This window comes from Xenopus tropicalis, chromosome 1, assembly GCF_000004195.4.
Source record: "Xenopus tropicalis strain Nigerian chromosome 1, UCB_Xtro_10.0, whole genome shotgun sequence".
In the NCBI taxonomy this organism is placed as follows: Eukaryota; Metazoa; Chordata; class Amphibia; order Anura; family Pipidae; genus Xenopus; species Xenopus tropicalis.
The window spans coordinates 29,854,673-29,872,157 of NC_030677.2; the positions used below are offsets into that span (position 1 = coordinate 29,854,673).

Consider the following 17,485-nt stretch of genomic DNA (forward strand, 5'->3'; position numbering starts at 1 on the left):
TGTTACTATGGAACTGCTTTTATTAAAGCCAAGAAGAAAAATGAAAAGTATTCAATATGATACACTAGAAAATCATTTGCAACTGCTACACATCATGAATCCTAAGTTATGGAAGGCATCATAAAAAAAGCTGTTTTGCATAATATATAACTGAGTATTAGAGCTGAACAGTCTATTTATGGGAGGATGGAAATCACAGCTTCAAATTATCGTCAAAAAATAGATAAAGTTGAAAATCCTTCCGAGATGACACGCGGGCTATATCACATTCTCAAACAGCTGCATAGAGCACATAATATTTTCATCCTGTGAAAGAAGAAAAAATGAATTTATGACCTGGATGTGAATGAAGGAAATCAACTAGTTGAAAGTATGTGTAAAAAAAAACCCAAAAAACTAAAATTTTTGTCCAAAATGAGCATTACAAGGAAAGCAAATCCCCAGAAATATGCAACGGCCATGTCTTTGTTGCCCCATGTTTTTCTTGTCCCATCTACATCTTTTTTTCTCCTCCCCTGCAGCCCAGATGAAGCATCCATACAGTACCAAGCTTATTTTATGAAAATTGTTAGATAAAGACACAGATGGGAAACATTAGGAAGAACAAAGGGCCCAGGGCCACATGTTGAGTATATATATATATATAAAGTCCAGTTTATCGGCACTCACCATACGCAATAGTCAGAAGCTGGGTGCGCATCAAATATCACATTCGCTCCATAGAAGGCACTCATGGCATGTAGGCTATGAAGAAATTCTTTATTGATTCTCCAAATCAACGCGTTTTGACCCACTAGGGATCTGACGTCCTGACGACGATCCCTAGTGGGTCGAAACACGTTGATTTGGAGAATCAATAAAGAATTTCTTCATAGCCTACATGCCATGAGTGCCTTCTATGGAGCGTATATATATATATATAGGCTGTTTATGCTACTTTGAATATATGTTTTGATTTTTCACAAGAAATCCCGGAGTTGCTGGTCTTTTTTATACTATATATATATATATATATATATATATATATATATAGTATATCAGTAAATGTTGCCCTTTTACATCTTTTCCCTTGAGCCGCCATTTAGTGATGGGCTGTGTGCTCCCTCAGAGATCAGCTGACAGGAAATAATGCAGCTCTAACTGTAACAGGAAGTAGTGTGGGAGCAAAAGACAGAACTCTGTCCATTAATTGGCTGATGTCAGCAAACATATGTGTACCTTTGGTGTGTTTGTGTGCACCGTGATTCATATGATCCCAGGGGGCGGCCCTTAGTGCTTAAAATGGCAATTTCCTATTTAGGATTACCCAATGGCACATTCTACCAAAAAGTATATATTTTTTAAAATAGTTTTTTTAAATGAAGCAGGGATTTGCATATTATCTGGTTTATACACTATATTTTTTATATAGACCTAAATTGTTTGGGGTATAGGTTTTCTTTAAGGGTGTAGCTGGAGCAGGCCATGAATGTCTTCTTGGATGCACCCTAGCTTGGCATGATTCAGGTCACTAATGGGCACAAGGTGCTACAGAGTTAGAACTAAAGCTTAAAGGAATACTGTCATGGGGAACATATTTCTTTTTTTTTAAATGCATCAGTTAATAGAAATTTCACATGGGACTAGCCATATTCTTCAATTCCCAGGGTGCCACAGCCATGTGACCTGTGCTCTGATAAACTTCAGTCACACTTTACTGCTGAGCCCCCCCCCCCCCAGCAGCCAATCAGCAGAACAATGGGAAGGGAGCAAGATAGCAGCTCCCAGTAGGTATCAGAATAGCACAGACAAAGCTCATTTACTGCTTTATTATTTGTGCCGAGCCCTAAGCTGATTACCTTCTCTATAGCTGCCCACTGAGCAGGTACCATATCGCTGACACTCTAAGGTTGGAGAGATGCAAAGCACAGATGGGTGCCAGATGCAGATACTCTGTTACTGAGCACTATCACTTGTGCCAGAGCTTTTAATAAATGATCCCTGTAAAAGCCTCTGCTGCAAAATTGTAAAAGTTACAACCTGTAGCTGTAGGACATTTGCTGAAGTAGTTTACTAGAGTGTCACAAAATCAATATTATGCAACAAAATGGGAGGAATAAGCAAACATGAATTCCTGCAAGGAGATGTTTTGGTTCCAGATCTTGAGGTCCTGGGGTGACCTGGAACAAACTCAGGAAATCTTGCTGGAAATAAGCAAATTTGTCTCAGAACCCTACAGAGCTACCAGGCCTGTAACAAAGTGGCTGCGGGGGAATACAGCATGTCCAGCCAGCTCATTAAATTACTGGCCTTCAGTCTCCTGCTTGGAGGCGCCAAATTAAAACTGATAAATTGTGTGTCTATTTCACAGCAAAAGCATCATTATGCTTTTAATAAATACGCACATCTGCTGGATTTTAATTTTCCTGGCAAAAGCAAAAAGCAGGGGAGTTTTACCCAACACGAGAAGAAACATTATGTCCCCTATATTAATAGTTACGGATAGGAGTACTGCTTCCTCTTGTGCCACCATAAAGAATGTGATTCCATGCACACATGTTTATTTATATGACAAATTTTATTAAAAAATAAAAGTAAATTAACTATGTAGAGAATTCAGTTGCGTGGCTTGTCCATGCAGTGTGGATGTGCTTTCTTACAACCCGTTGCTCCATTTATGTAATTCCTAATCTACAAGTGTGAGCCCTAACATAATGTTGGAGCTGGTGTAGAACTATATCTCTCAGGGTAATGTCAATAAAATAGGTGCCGGAGATTCTTGAACTTAAGGAATAAGAGCTTTTTTAACAGGATCTTGACTAGAAGTACTTGAGAACAAACAGGTACAGAAGATAGGATATGACGCCCCTCATATACTCACAAAAACAGCTTTAAGCATTTAGCACTTTGCCCCTCAGGGTCAGACATCGAACAGATGATTATTTCAACTGGAAAGTATTGCTCCCAGCTTTTTCAGGATTGTGAAGGGGAATCTAGACAAACTCCTCTAGTCCCTAGGTCTGTGCACTTGGTCCTTATTCTGGGCAGTGGTGCATTCGGGATTATAATCCTTTCTAAATCTCTTTGGTGGAGCTCAGGCTGCTCATGTAGTTAGCCTTGTTCCTATTTATCACACCTGGGGGGGAGCATTTACTAACGGTCCATTTTTTTTAAAAGATTTTTTTTCTACTAAAACTCACATTTTAATGTTAAAACATTTTTCATGATTTATTATGTGACATAACCACAACAAATCTGATAGAAAATATATGCCATTAAAATCACGTAGAAGTCAAAGGCAGATTCTCCTTTTACAGGTTTTAGAGGTTTTCACGTTTTTTTTCTGACACAAATTTGTGCGACAATATGAAAAAGTTGCTGTTTTTTTCCAAATCTTTTTTTGTTCGTGCTTTTTCAGTTTGGATTATTTAATACAGGGATCCCCAAACTTTTATACCTGTGAGCCACATTCAAATGGAAAACGTTTTGGGGAGCAACACAGACATGAAAAAAGTTCCTGGGGTTGCAAAAAAGAGCTATAATTGGCCATTTCATAGCTCCTATGTGGACTGGCAACCTATAGAAGGCTCTGTTTGGCTTTACACTGGGTTTTATGCAACCAAAACTTGCCTCCAAGCCAGGAATTCAAAAATAAGCACCTGCTTTGAAGCCACTGGGAGCAACATCCAAAAGGTTGGCGAACAACATGTTGCTCACAAGTCACTGGTTGGGGATCTCTGATTTAATAAATGACTGACATGCATGGAAATGACTTTAGTTGTGGTTTCAAAAAATTCCAGAAACACGAAAATCCAAATGTTGAGAAATGCCCCAATGACCAATGTTCCCCTCTGTCTCCTCATTCCTGCTCAAATGCATTCTCTCCCAGAGCACATATATGCTTTATCTTATATCCTTTAAAACAGTGACACCCTCTGGCCAGTGTCTGAACTGCCAGGGGCATAGTTTAACCTAGAAACAGGAACTTGTGCATTTTCTATAACTATGGACCCTTTTAACTGTCTAGTTGACTGCCTAAGAAAAGTGGTAGCCATTTTACCAGTCCCCAACACAAACAATAAAAAATATTTTGGGTACCATTCATTTCATATATGGGGGCTCATTATGAAGTGAACAGAAGGATCCCCAGCAGTCTGTAGATACTGTATGTTAAGATTTATAGAACCTTTTCTGAATGTCAGAAAGATTTTCATAGAGAAAATGTTAGTCATTGTTATTGGGCGCAACAAATTTTTGCCCTGAGTGCTCTAGTAGCTTTTACTCAAAGAGAAATCATTTGTGGTGCATTCATTTTCCCATATCTCTTTTTTTCTTACTTTTTGGCAGCTCTCTATAAATTCTTCTATAGTTACCACTCCATCCTTATTAATGTCCATTTTCTGCAAATGAAAAGAAAAAATGATCCATGTATATTTTTTTTAGCAATACAGCTGGTAATATTAGAGATAATTCTGCAATACATTCTTACCTGGAAGAAATTCTCCACGTGTTGTCTTGGTGTTTCCTCCCTGACAAGAGGATATGTGCACTTTCCCATCATGTCATAAATTGATTTCATTATATCAAACATCTCCTAAAATAAATGAATGGTAAAGGGACATTATACTGGCCACCGTAAAATGTTATTTGTAGATAAATAAGGTTTTCTGGGGGTTTTTATGAGCTACCTTAAAATGTATCTGCCTGTTTTATAATGACTCGTTGATTACTATATATATATATTGCAATATAAATTTAGGGATAAAATTCCAAAAACTTAAACTCAATTGTCTCGGACCTTTTTCTAGGTGCCAGCAGATGCATCACTTACTGTATATACTCGAGTATAAGCCTAGTTTTTCAGCACCCAAAATGTGCTGAAATAGTCACCCTCGGCTTATACTCGAGTCGGGTGCCATGGGTCCCTCTAGACTAGCACCCTCTGTCCTTTGTGTGCAAATTAGGCCACCCGCAACCAGACCCTCCAGTGCCTGTTGTTTTTGTTGACCCTCTTCTCCGCTTACAGAGCTAGTTTACTGTTTTTCTTTGAAATAAATATTGAAAAACATATACCCCACTGATGCCTCATTTAATGTAATTTTATTGGTATTTATTTTGATTATTAAAACTAAGCAGTAGCTGCTGCATTTCCCACCCTAGGCTTATACTCGAGTCGATACATTTTCCAGTTTTCTTAGGTAAAATTAGGTACCTCGGCTTATATTCGGATCGGCTTATACTCGAGTATATACGGGTACATCAAATCTGTTAAAAAGGGAATGGTCCATAAAGTATACCAATCAGTGGGAGAGTTCCCACATAAATACACCTTGACCAGATATGTTTCAGTTTATCCTTTCCAAAATGGATCATTTACACTCATTTCAGAATACACTGTTATTCTTCTTCATTTATATTTGGCCTGACATTTTCTCTTTTACAGCTAATGGACATCAACCTGAAGAGATCCAGCAGTGGGGTTTACAGCCAGAAATGTACGAATATGCCACTAACTCATTCTCTACAAGCACAGTAAGTCTGGGATTGTTGTGGTCTCTCACAGGGTTCAGCAGTGCTCAGACTTGGACACCTTTGGCTAAAACTGTGAGCTTTATCTACCCCATCTTTATTCCCTACTTTTTCTGACCACTCTCTCTAGCCCCCTTTCCAATGTATCCCAAATTAGAAGCTTAGCCTGTCTACAAAATAGGTAAATGTGTAGTATGTGCATCAAAGTCCTCCTTCTATGGCCAGGCATTTACACACTGACCCAGAAAGTCAACACATTGTCCTGTTATCTTTTATTTCCAAAACAGTTCCTCTGTTTATTACACACACAAGGATCCAATCAACAATTTGGAGAGAGGGGGAAATATTGCAGAAGTATATGAATTATTCAATGTTTATGATCTTGATCTTGAAATATGTTCCTGCAATAACTATGCTAATGAGAATGCACAGAAGCAACCATGATTTAGTACAGTCAGTATGGTTGCACATTTCCTATGAAAACAGAGTTTAAAGAAGTTACCTCTTTAGTTATGTATCCATCTTTGTTTATATCATATAAATTAAAGGCCCAGTTGAGTTTTTCCTGAATTGTGCCTCGAAGCAATGTAGATAGACCGATTACAAAATCCTGCAAAAATAAAATAGGTCTTGGTACATTGATAGTGACAATTATACTGGGAAATAGCATGTGAACAATAAAAAGTATATATATATTACTGTATATACTCGAGTATAAGCCTAGTTTTTCAGCACCCAAAATGTGCTGAAAAAGTCACCCTCGGCTTATACTCGAGTCGGGTGCCAAGGGTCCCTCCAGACTAGCACCCTCTGTCCTTTGTGTGCAAATTAGGCCACCCACAACCAGACCATCCAGTGCCTGTTGTTTTGTTGACTTTCTTCTCCACTTACAGAGCTAGTTTACTGTTTTCTTTATTTAAAAACATATACCCCACTGATGCCTCAATTAATGTAATTTTATTGGTATTTATTTTGATTATTGAAACTTAGCAGTAGCGGCTGCATTTCCCACCCTAGGCTTATACTCGAGTCAATAAGTTTTTCCAGTTTTCTTAGGTAAAATTAGGTACCTCGGCTTATATTCGGATCAGCTTATACTCGAGTATATACGGTAGTCTACAGTGAACCATTTTGAATGAGTTCTGTATAAACTGATTAACAGAAAAGGCCTATGGAAATAAATCAAGGGTGGGCCACTCCGTCCGGCCTGGTCCTCCCCCTCCCCCCCATGCATGTGAATATGCGGACACACACATGCACTGACAGTCTGGATAGCGTGGGGCGTGGTGAATATCTACAGCCGGGGGTAAGCGATCCTGGACTAGGGGTAGGCAGAACAGGTACCTAAAATAAAAGCCTCAAATAAAGAAAGACAATACACAACACATGTTTTAACAAAGAGTGAATACAGTGTACAAAAACACCATCATAATAATAATGTGCAAAAGGACAGCAATACAATTTTCATTTCTATTTCCAAAGTGTCACCACAATATATAATAATATATACCATTTCCTTTCCCCTGGGCCAATTTTCCAGTCGGTCATTATAGCACATATCTTGTTTAAAAAAAAAAAAAAGGTGAAAAAAAACCTAAAATTTTTCGAATTGTCGCTGTGAAAACCTGACTTTATCGAAATGTTGCTGCGAAAAAATCGAAAACCAGCATCAAAAACCCGAAACCTCTAAAATTTCAAGACAAAAGAAAGATTTTCAAGGAAAGGAAAGGGACCTCTGCCATTGACTTCGACATGGTCTCCACAAGTTTAAACTGGTGAATTGTCGGATTCGGATTTTTTTGCGTTTAGACGCATAGTAAATCTTGAAAAAGTTGCAGTGTTTTTTCCCTGTGACTTTTAATGATTTTTCGAGAGAAAAAAAAAACAATGGTTAATAAATGGGCCCCTATAACTTATGTTACCTGGGCCCCCTACACTAGCCACTAGAGTAAAGGGTCCTCTGTGCTTCACTTCTGAACTTCTCCTCTTCTTTCATCAGCCCAACCCATTCCTGTTTGCTAGAATTCTCTTGAGCTTCCCTCTCTTCAAATTAAAGAATCACCTGTTTAAACAACCCTATTTGGCATTCCATGAATTCTTGGTCAACAAACCATAACAATGTATCATCAATTATTTTCAACAAACCCAAAGGAGAAAAAAACCCTATAAATGAATATGGCTAGAAATGCCATATTTTATATACTGAACTTATTGCACCAGCCTAAAGTTTCAGCATCTCTTCTAGTAGTAATGGTCCCGGGCTATTAGCTTGTCACAGGTACTCCCCATCTTGGAAAGTGTCAGTGACACTGCACATGCTCAGTGGGCTCTGGGCAGCTGCTGAGAAGCTAAGCTTAGGGGTTCTTGCAAATTATCAAGCAGCAAATGAGGTTTGTCTGTCATATAAGCTGATGCTACAGGGCTGATTGTTACATTTTGATGCTGATTGCACTGGTTTCTGAGGTACCATGCAGTAACAATCTGTATTAATTACTAATAATTAATACACAATATAATAAGCTTTATATTGTGATATTTATATTCTATATGTACAGTATAGTGTGACATTTATAATCTATATATACAGTATAGTGTGACATTTATAATCTATATATACAGTATAGGGTGACATTTATATTCTATATATACAGTATAGTGTGACATTTATATTCTATATATACAGTATAGTGAGACCTTTATATTCTATATATACAGTATAGTGTGACATTTATATTCTATATATACAGTATAGTGAGACATTTATATTCTATATATACAGTATAGTGTGACATTTATATTCTATATATACAGTATAGGGTGACATTTATATTCTTTATATACAGTATAGTGTGACATTTATATTCTATAGATACAGTATAGTGTGACATTTATATTCTATAGATACAGTATAGTGTGACATTTATACTCTATATATACAGTATAGTGTGACATTTATATTCTATAGATACAGTATAGTGAGACATTTATATTCTATATATACTGTATAGTGTGACATTTATATTCTATAGATACAGTATAGTGTGACATTTATATTCTATAGATACAGTATAGTGAGACATTTATAATCTATATATACAGTATAGGGTGACATTTATATTCTATATATACAGTATAGTGTGACATTTATACTCTATATATACAGTATAGTGTGACATTTATATTCTATATATACAGTATAGTGTGACATTTATACTCTATATATACAGTATAGTGTGACATTTATATTCTATAGATACAGTATAGTGTGACATTTATATTCTTTATATACAGTATAGTGTGACATTTATATTCTATAGATACAGTATAGTGTGACATTTATATTCTATAGATACAGTATAGTGAGACATTTATAATCTATATATACAGTATAGGGTGACATTTATATTCTATATATACAGTATAGTGTGACATTTATACTCTATATATACAGTATAGTGTGACATTTATATTCTATATATACAGTATAGTGTGACATTTATACTCTATATATACAGTATAGTGTGACATTTATATTCTATAGATACAGTATAGTGAGACATTTATATTCTATATATACAGTATAGTGAGACATTTATATTCTATAGATACAGTATAGTGTGACATTTATATTCTATATATACAGTATAGTGTGACATTTATATTCTATATATACAGTATAGTGAGACATTTATATTCTATATATACAGTATAGTGTGACATTTATATTCTATATATACAGGATAGTGAGACATTTATATTCTATATATACAGTATAGTGAGAAATTTATATTCTATATATACAGTATAGTGAGACATTTATATTCTTTATATACAGTATAGTGTGACATTTATATTCTATAGATACAGTATAGTGTGACATTTATATTCTATAGATACAGTATAGTGTGACATTTATATTCTATATATACAGTATAGTGAGACATTTATACTCTATATATACAGTATAGTGTGACATTTATATTCTATAGATACAGTATAGTGTGACATTTATATTCTATATATACAGTATAGTGTGACATTTATATTCTATATATACAGTATAGTGTGACATTTATATTCTATATATACAGTATAGTGAGACATTTATATTCTATATATACAGTATAGTGTGACATTTATATTCTATATATACAGGATAGTGAGACATTTATATTCTATATATACAGTATAGTGAGAAATTTATGTTCTATATATACAGTATAGTGAGACATTTATATTCTTTATATACAGTATAGTGTGACATTTATATTCTATAGATACAGTATAGTGTGACATTTATATTCTATAGATACAGTATAGTGTGACATTTATATTCTATATATACAGTATATAGTGACATTTATATTCTATAGATACAGTATAGTGTGACATTTATATTCTATATATACAGTATAGTGTGACATTTATATTCTATATATACAGTATATAGTGAGTGAGTCCCTAAGCTCAGGTAAGTGACAGTAGCACAGAGTATGGGCAGGGAATCAGCAGAAAAGAAGATGGGGGGCTACTGGGGCATCTTTGGGGGCACAGATCTTCCCTACTAAAGGGCTGTGGGTGCCTTGGGCTGGTACAGAAGCACAAAGCATAATTCTTTAGTTAGGCTTCAGTTTAAGAGACTGATTCAAATGTAAGTATTTTCCGCCATTCTAATTTTGAATGTTTGATATTTATTAAGCACACAAAATTCAAAAAACTTGTAAAACCTGTAGGCTTTGAGGAAACCCATAATGAAACAATAGCTGAATAGAGCAACCCTATTCTGTCATTTTTCTGTTCTGTGATGAGAAATGTTTTGGGCAAAATGGTTGGTTGGTATTTAAATGATCATAAATAAGATGTGCGCAACAACATCAGGTTACATTACACATAGTAAATGAGAAAACATTCGGACTGTGTTCTCATTTCTTCCCGCTGTTTTAATCACACAATGTACAATATGACTGATTTGGATTAGACCCTGAAATGACATTTGAATAAATGTTTGTGCTTATAAATATGTGAATGTGTTTAGGAATATAAAAAAGTGCGCCCAAATCCAGACAAGACACAATAAGCACCTTCCTCATAATTTGAAATAAACTCATCAGACTAATGCAAAAGGTTATTGTTATACATCAAACTGATTTATCTTTGTATGTTATCATTTCAATTGAGAATTATTACTTTATATTATTAGTTTTTATGTGTCTGGTTCTACTATGTGGGGGGGCATGAAATATTGTGAGCCGGGGGGATGAAACCATTTATGAAAGAATATCCTTGTTTTATTCCTACATGTGTTTTATGAGTATGGGCACATGTATTCTTTGTATCTTTGTATCTGTACCCCAATATTAGCCAGATATATTCCCCTAATTTTTACATCAACATTCATTCAGATTCACCTTTAACTAATACAAACACTTAACAGCTTCCGACCACAATTCCAATCCTATCCATTATCCCTAGAGAGTTTGTTGTTTTTTTTCCGTTTATATTGTACTTATTTTTATTGCATTTTATAATCAAGCTGTGGTGCAATGTATAAATGAGTGTACTGAGTAAGTGATAATGCACAGCATGCACAAAGTAATGAAACTTTTTTACAAAACTTTTACACATGAAAATCTCTTTTCTAAAATGTCAGCAAATACAACAGTAAGAAAAAGCCAAAAGACCATAATTACAAGTAGTAAGTTAATATTAGAATTCAGCCTATAACGATGAGAGTGCGACATTCTGGTATCAGCAAGCTGCAATGCTTTATACAGTGGCTTGCAAAAGTATTCGGCCCCCTTGAACTTTTCCACATTTTGTCACATTACAGCCACAAACATGGATCAATTTTATTGGAATTCCACGTGAAAGACCAATACAAAGTGGTGTACACGTGAGAAGTGGAACGAAAATCATACATGATTTCAAACATTTTTTACAAATAAATAAATGCAAAGTGGGGTGTGCGTAATTATTCAGCCCCCTGAGTCAATACTTTGTAGAACCACCTTTTGCTGCAATTACAGCTGCCAGGCTTTTAGGGTATTTCTGTACCAGCTTTGCACATCTACAGACTGAAATCCTTGCCCATTCTTCTTTGCAAAACAGCTCCAGCTCAGTCAGATTAGATGGACAGCGTTTGGGAACAGCAGTTTTCAGATCTTGCCACAGATTCTCCATTGGATTTAGATCTGGACTGTGACTGGGCCATTCTAACACATGGATATGTTTTGTTTTAAACCATTCCATTGTTGCCCTGGCTTTATGTTTAGGGTCATTGTCCTGCTGGAAGGTGAACCTCCGCCCCAGTCTCAAGTCTTTTGCAGACTCCAAGAGGTTTTCTTCCAAGATTGCCCTGTATTTGGCTCCATCCATCTTCCCATCAACTCTGACCAGCTTCCCTGTCCCTGCTGAAGAGAAGCCCCCCCAGAGCATGATGCTGCTACCACCATATTTGACAGTGGGGATGGTGTGTTCAGAGTGATGTGCAGTGTTAGTTTTCCGCTACACATAGCGTTTTGCATTTTGGCCAAAAAGTTCCATTTTGGTCTCATCTGAGCAGAGCACCTTCTTCCACATGTTTTCTGTGTCCCCCACATGGCTTGTGGCAAACTGCAAACGGGACTTCTTATGGTTTTCTGTTAACAATGGCTTTCTTCTTGCCACTCTTCCATAAAGGCCAACTTTGTGCAGTGCACGACTAATAGTTGTCCTATGGACAGATTCCCCCACCTGAGCTGTAGATCTCTGCAGCTCCCCCAGAGTCACCATGGGCCTCTTGGCTGCATTTCTGATCAGCGCTCTCCTTGTTCGGCCTGTGAGTTTAGGTGGACGGCCTTATCTTGGTAAGTTTACAGTTGTGCCATACTCCTTCCATTTCTGAATGATCGGTGGAACAGTGCTCCGTGGGATGTTCAAGGCTTTGGAAATCTTTTTGTAGCCTAAGCCTGCTTTAAACTTCTCAATAACTTTATCCCTGACCTGTCTGGTGTGTTCTTTGGACTTCATGGTGTTGTTGCTCCCAATATTCTCTTAGACAACCTCTGAGGCCGTCACAGAGCAGCTGCATTTGTACTGACATTAGATTACACACAGGTGCACTCTATTTAGTCATTAGCACTCATCAGGCAATGTGTATGGGCAACTGACTGTACTCAGACCAAAGGGGGCTGAATAATTACGCACACCCCACTTTGCAGTTATTTATTTGTAAAAAATGTTTGGAATCATGTATGATTTTCGTTCCACTTCTCACGTGTACACCACTTTGTATTGGTCTTTCACGTGGAATTCCAATAAAATTAAATCATTTTTGTGGCTGTAATGTGACAATGTGGAAAAGTTCAAGGGGGCCGAATACTTTTGCAAGCCACTGTACATATTCAGTGTAAATACCATTGCATTGCCAATAAGAATATGCCTTGAATTGGGAGAACCAGAAATAGACTCCAAATACCAGTCAATATGATTCAATCCAAGTTACTCTCCAGACCAGTGATCCCCAACCAGTGGCTCGGGGGCAACATGTTGCTCCCCAACTCCTTGGGTGTTGCTCTCAGTGCCCCCAAACCAGGGAGTTATTTTGAATTCCTGACTTGGGGGCAAGTTTTGGTTGAATAAAAACAAGATTTCCTACCAAATAAAGCCCCCTGTAAGCTGATAGTGTGCATAGAGGCTACCCAATAGCCAAACTTAGCCCTTATTTGGCTCCTCCATGAACTTTTATGGTGCTTGTGTTGCTCTCCAAGTCTTGGTTGGGGACCCCTGCTCCAGACATTCATCAAATGAATCAGTGGCTCTGCCTGACAATAACTGGGAAATATAATCCATACTTTTACATTTATATACCACTGTAAAATGTGACCACTGCCATAGTCAGATATGTGGAAATGGTCATTAAAGAAACATTGGCACAATATTTATAGCAGTATTCTCCTCACCTTAAAAAAATCAACTGCAGTCCTAGGAACAACACACTCAACTTGAATTTCAATAGTCAGAAAATACCACATTGTAAATACTTTATACAAACCTACATCTGTGTACCTGTATAAATCCATACATAAATGTATTTATGCCCTTCCTTCCCCCCACATACTGCCTATTGGGGAGATTTGCTCAAACTTGTATTGGTAGATTCAAGGCAGACAGGAGTCAGCAACACCAAATTGCAGATTCAAAGCAGTTTATCTCAAAGTCCATTCTACAGAGTCACCAGTTTAACAGAGAAATCACCCTCACTCCTGTGGGGGCTAAACAGGGATCCTCCACCCCTAACAAGGTAAGGCAGGGGCCATTAGTGCTCCCAGCTCCTTTTGATCTTCAGCAGCTCTTCAGAGAGACACCATCTGTCCATGTAGCCTATACACACACTGAGAACCCAAACTTCCACCCCCAGCATGAGCTGCCTAAGGCTAATTGTACTTAAAGGGGAACTAAAGCCTAACTAAAGAAGTAGGCTAGAAATGTTGTATGTTATGTTTTGGGCTTCTGTACCAGCCCAAGGCACCCACAGCCGTTTACACATACTCTGTGCTGCTGTCACTAACCTGAGCTTAGGGGCCCGCTCACTATATACTGTATATATAGAATATAAATGTCTCACTATACTGTATATATAGAATATAAATGTCACACTATACTGTATATATAGAATATAAATGTCACTCTATACTGTATATATAGAATATAAATGTCACACTATACTGTATATATAGAATATAAATGTCACACTATACTGTATATATAGAATATAAATGTCTCACTATACTGTATATATAGAATATAAATGTCACTCTATACTGTATATATAGAATATAAATGTCACACTATACTGTATATATAGAATATAAATGTCACACTATACTGTATATATAGAATATAAATGTCACACTATACTGTATATATAGAATATAAATGTCTCACTATACTGTATATATAGAATATAAATGTCACTCTATACTGTATATATAGAATATAAATGTCACACTATACTGTATATATAGAATATAAATGTCACAATATACTGTATATATAGAATATAAATGTCACACTATACCGTATATATAGAATATAAATGTCACAATATAAGGCTGATTGGTAATAAATACAGATAATTACTACATGGCAGCTCAGAAACCACTGCAATTAGCATCAAAATGTAATAATTAACCCTGTAGCATCAGCTTATATGACAGGCCAGGCTCATTTTCTGCTTGATAATTTGCAACAACCCCTAAGCTCAGCTTCTCAACAGCTGCCCAGAGCCAACTGAGCATGTGCAATGCTGCTGACACTTTCCTGGATCATTGCTGCTATTGAGATGCTGAAACTTTAGGCTGGTGCAATACGTTCAGTATATAAAATATGGCATGTTTAGCCATATTCATTTATAGGGTTTAGTTCTCCTTTAACCAGTCCCTCAATATGTATAAGTGAGAAACCTAGGAGCAATGTACACTTTATCCCATTTGCTGCTTTCCCAGACAGTGCTTTACAGTATCAGTATTGTCCACAATTCCCAAAAGTAGCTGAAGTCCCACAAACAACACTTTAACCATTTCAGCATCTGAAAGCTTGCGAGCCCATGTAGAAGTAAATGGGAGCCATTTTTATGCACAGTTTGAACTCTGAAGTCAATTCGAGTTTTTTCCATTTTGCACATTTTTATATTTTTTATTCGAAGTAGAAAAAAAATACAAAAATTTCACAAATACGAATTTTAATGAATAACCCCCTATAGATTATAGAATGAAAAGACAAAAGCATATTTTGTATAATGTGCCCAAATGCTAGGACGTATATCAACCAACAGGCTATCCCCTTTGATCAATACAAATTTGCCCACACCCGAAACCACGTTTTTATTATTTCTTAATCCAATGAAGTGGAACTTGTTTGAATTTTTATTTTGTGCAGTGATGAAGTACAGGGCTTCTCTGTCTAACACAGCAATATGGCACCTCCCAATGCTGCCAGAGCATACAGAGAGGGATTTCCCTAGCGCCATCTAACCACCTTTTCCAGAGGCAATAAACCAACTCCTATAAATATATAAACACTCAATTATCCACAAATACGGCACCTTGTAAATCTGATACATAGTTAGTAGGTTAACCATGATGTGTTTTTTCCCCATTTTTTGAAGCCCATAACTATTTGAAAGAGATGAGTTCATGATTTAACGCTGATTAACTGTCTGGATTACATCTTGTGCAGTGAAAGTAACGGATAGGCCTGGGCTTTGTCATTTTATTTCTGGGTCACAATGGACAGAAATATAGCCTGGTAATCCTTACTGGCATATGTTATTGTAAGCACACATGCCTATACCTAATAAAATATCCATACAGTATACATGTCTATTTGCAATAAGAATCATATGGCTCTTTAAAAATACAGGACCTATTATCCAGAATGTCTGGGACCTGGGGTTTTCCAGATAAGGGATCTTTCCATAATTTGGATCTCCATACCTTAAGTCTGCTAAAAATCATTTAAAGATTAAATAAACCCAATAGGATTGTTTGCCCCCAATAAAGGGTAATTATATCTTAGTTGTGATCAAGTACAGGTACTGTTTTATTATTACAGAGAAAAGGGAATCATTTAACCATTAAATAAACCCAATAGGATTGTTTGCCCCCAACAAGGGGTAATTATATCTTAGTTGGGATCAAGTACAGGTACTGTTTTATTATTACAGAGAAAAGGGAATCATTTAACCATTAAATAAACCCAATAGGGCTGTTCTGCCCCCAATAAGGGGTAATTATATCTTAGTTGGGATCAAGTACAGGTACTGTTTTATTATTACAGAGAAAAGGGAATCATTTAACCATTAAATAAACCCAATAGGATTGTTTGCCCCCAATAAGGGGTAATTATATCTTAGTTGGGATCAAGTACAGGTACTGTTTTATTATTACAGAGAAAAGGGAATCATTTAACCATTAAATAAACCCAATAGGGCTGTTCTGCCCCCAATAAGGGGTAATTATATCTTAGTTGTGATCAAGTACAAGGTACTGTAAAAAAGAGTGTATTTATTCTTTACCTTATCCTTTACTCTGGTTACCTGTTGATATAAGGACACATACCTGCTGCCTTTATTTGTTAAATGACTTAACTCACCTCAAAACTTACAGATCCATTATGGTCTGTGTCGAATGCATTAAACAGAAAATGTGCGTATGTTGATGCGTCTGTGAATGAAATAAACAGAATTAAATTGCTTTTCCACTTTCTGCAAAACAAAGCACTATAGTAGCATTGCTGTTTCATCTTATGGCTGTATAACTTGCTGCAGGGAGTGCGCCAATGATGTTTATAATGCATCTTGCTAATGTTACTGTTTATGGTAGAATTCCATGTACATTTGTGACATTACTTGTAACCTTTACCAATAAAATGACACCTACAGATGGAGCAAGGCTGATGCATTTGATTTAACACAATGCAAAATGTAACAACTTTCACACTACATGACACACAAGTAAGTATAAGAGGGTTAATTATGCAGGGTCAGACTGGGCCAGCCGGACACCGAGGTAAAAGCCCAATGGGCCCTGTTGTCCCAGACCCCATTCCCATCTGCCACTACCCCTACCTTTGCTCCCCCACTGCCCTCCCTCAATCACAGTGAAGTATAAGGTACATGTGTGTGGGGGAAGAGGGGCTGGCAGTAGGTGAGGGGGCAGGCGGGGGCCCGTAAGCAGGTGTGAGGGCCCCAGAAGTAGCAGCCCCAGTGGGCCTTGCACACCCCAGTCTAATCCTGTTAGAGGGCACCAGATAATGTGCAATACATTTAATAACCTGTATCTGTGCTTAATGGTGAAGAAGTAAAAGAGACCTTTAGAATGCCCAAATAAAGAGGTTGTGCTCTAAGTACAATTAGTATTGAAAATAAGAAAACCACATACTGTAACACGTGCTATATTGCTATTTTATAAGTACCACTGCTGAGTGTGCACAGATT

The 17,485-nt window shown here is 36.8% G+C and overlaps 1 protein-coding gene across 1 annotated transcript in view; it reads right to left on the minus strand.

The window, feature by feature from the left end:
- The window catches only part of kcnip4 (Kv channel interacting protein 4), a 102,323-nt gene continuing 84,838 nt past the window's right edge, over window positions 1-17,485 (minus strand). The window contains exons 4-8 of the mRNA XM_002936712.5: window positions 16,642-16,712; window positions 6,011-6,118; window positions 4,469-4,573; window positions 4,317-4,379; window positions 1-306 (exon numbers count right to left, since the gene is read on the minus strand). Coding sequence (XP_002936758.1) covers window positions 259-306; window positions 4,317-4,379; window positions 4,469-4,573; window positions 6,011-6,118; window positions 16,642-16,712 — 395 coding nt within the window. The 3' untranslated portion in view covers window positions 1-258. The remainder of the gene's footprint in view (window positions 307-4,316; window positions 4,380-4,468; window positions 4,574-6,010; window positions 6,119-16,641; window positions 16,713-17,485) is intronic.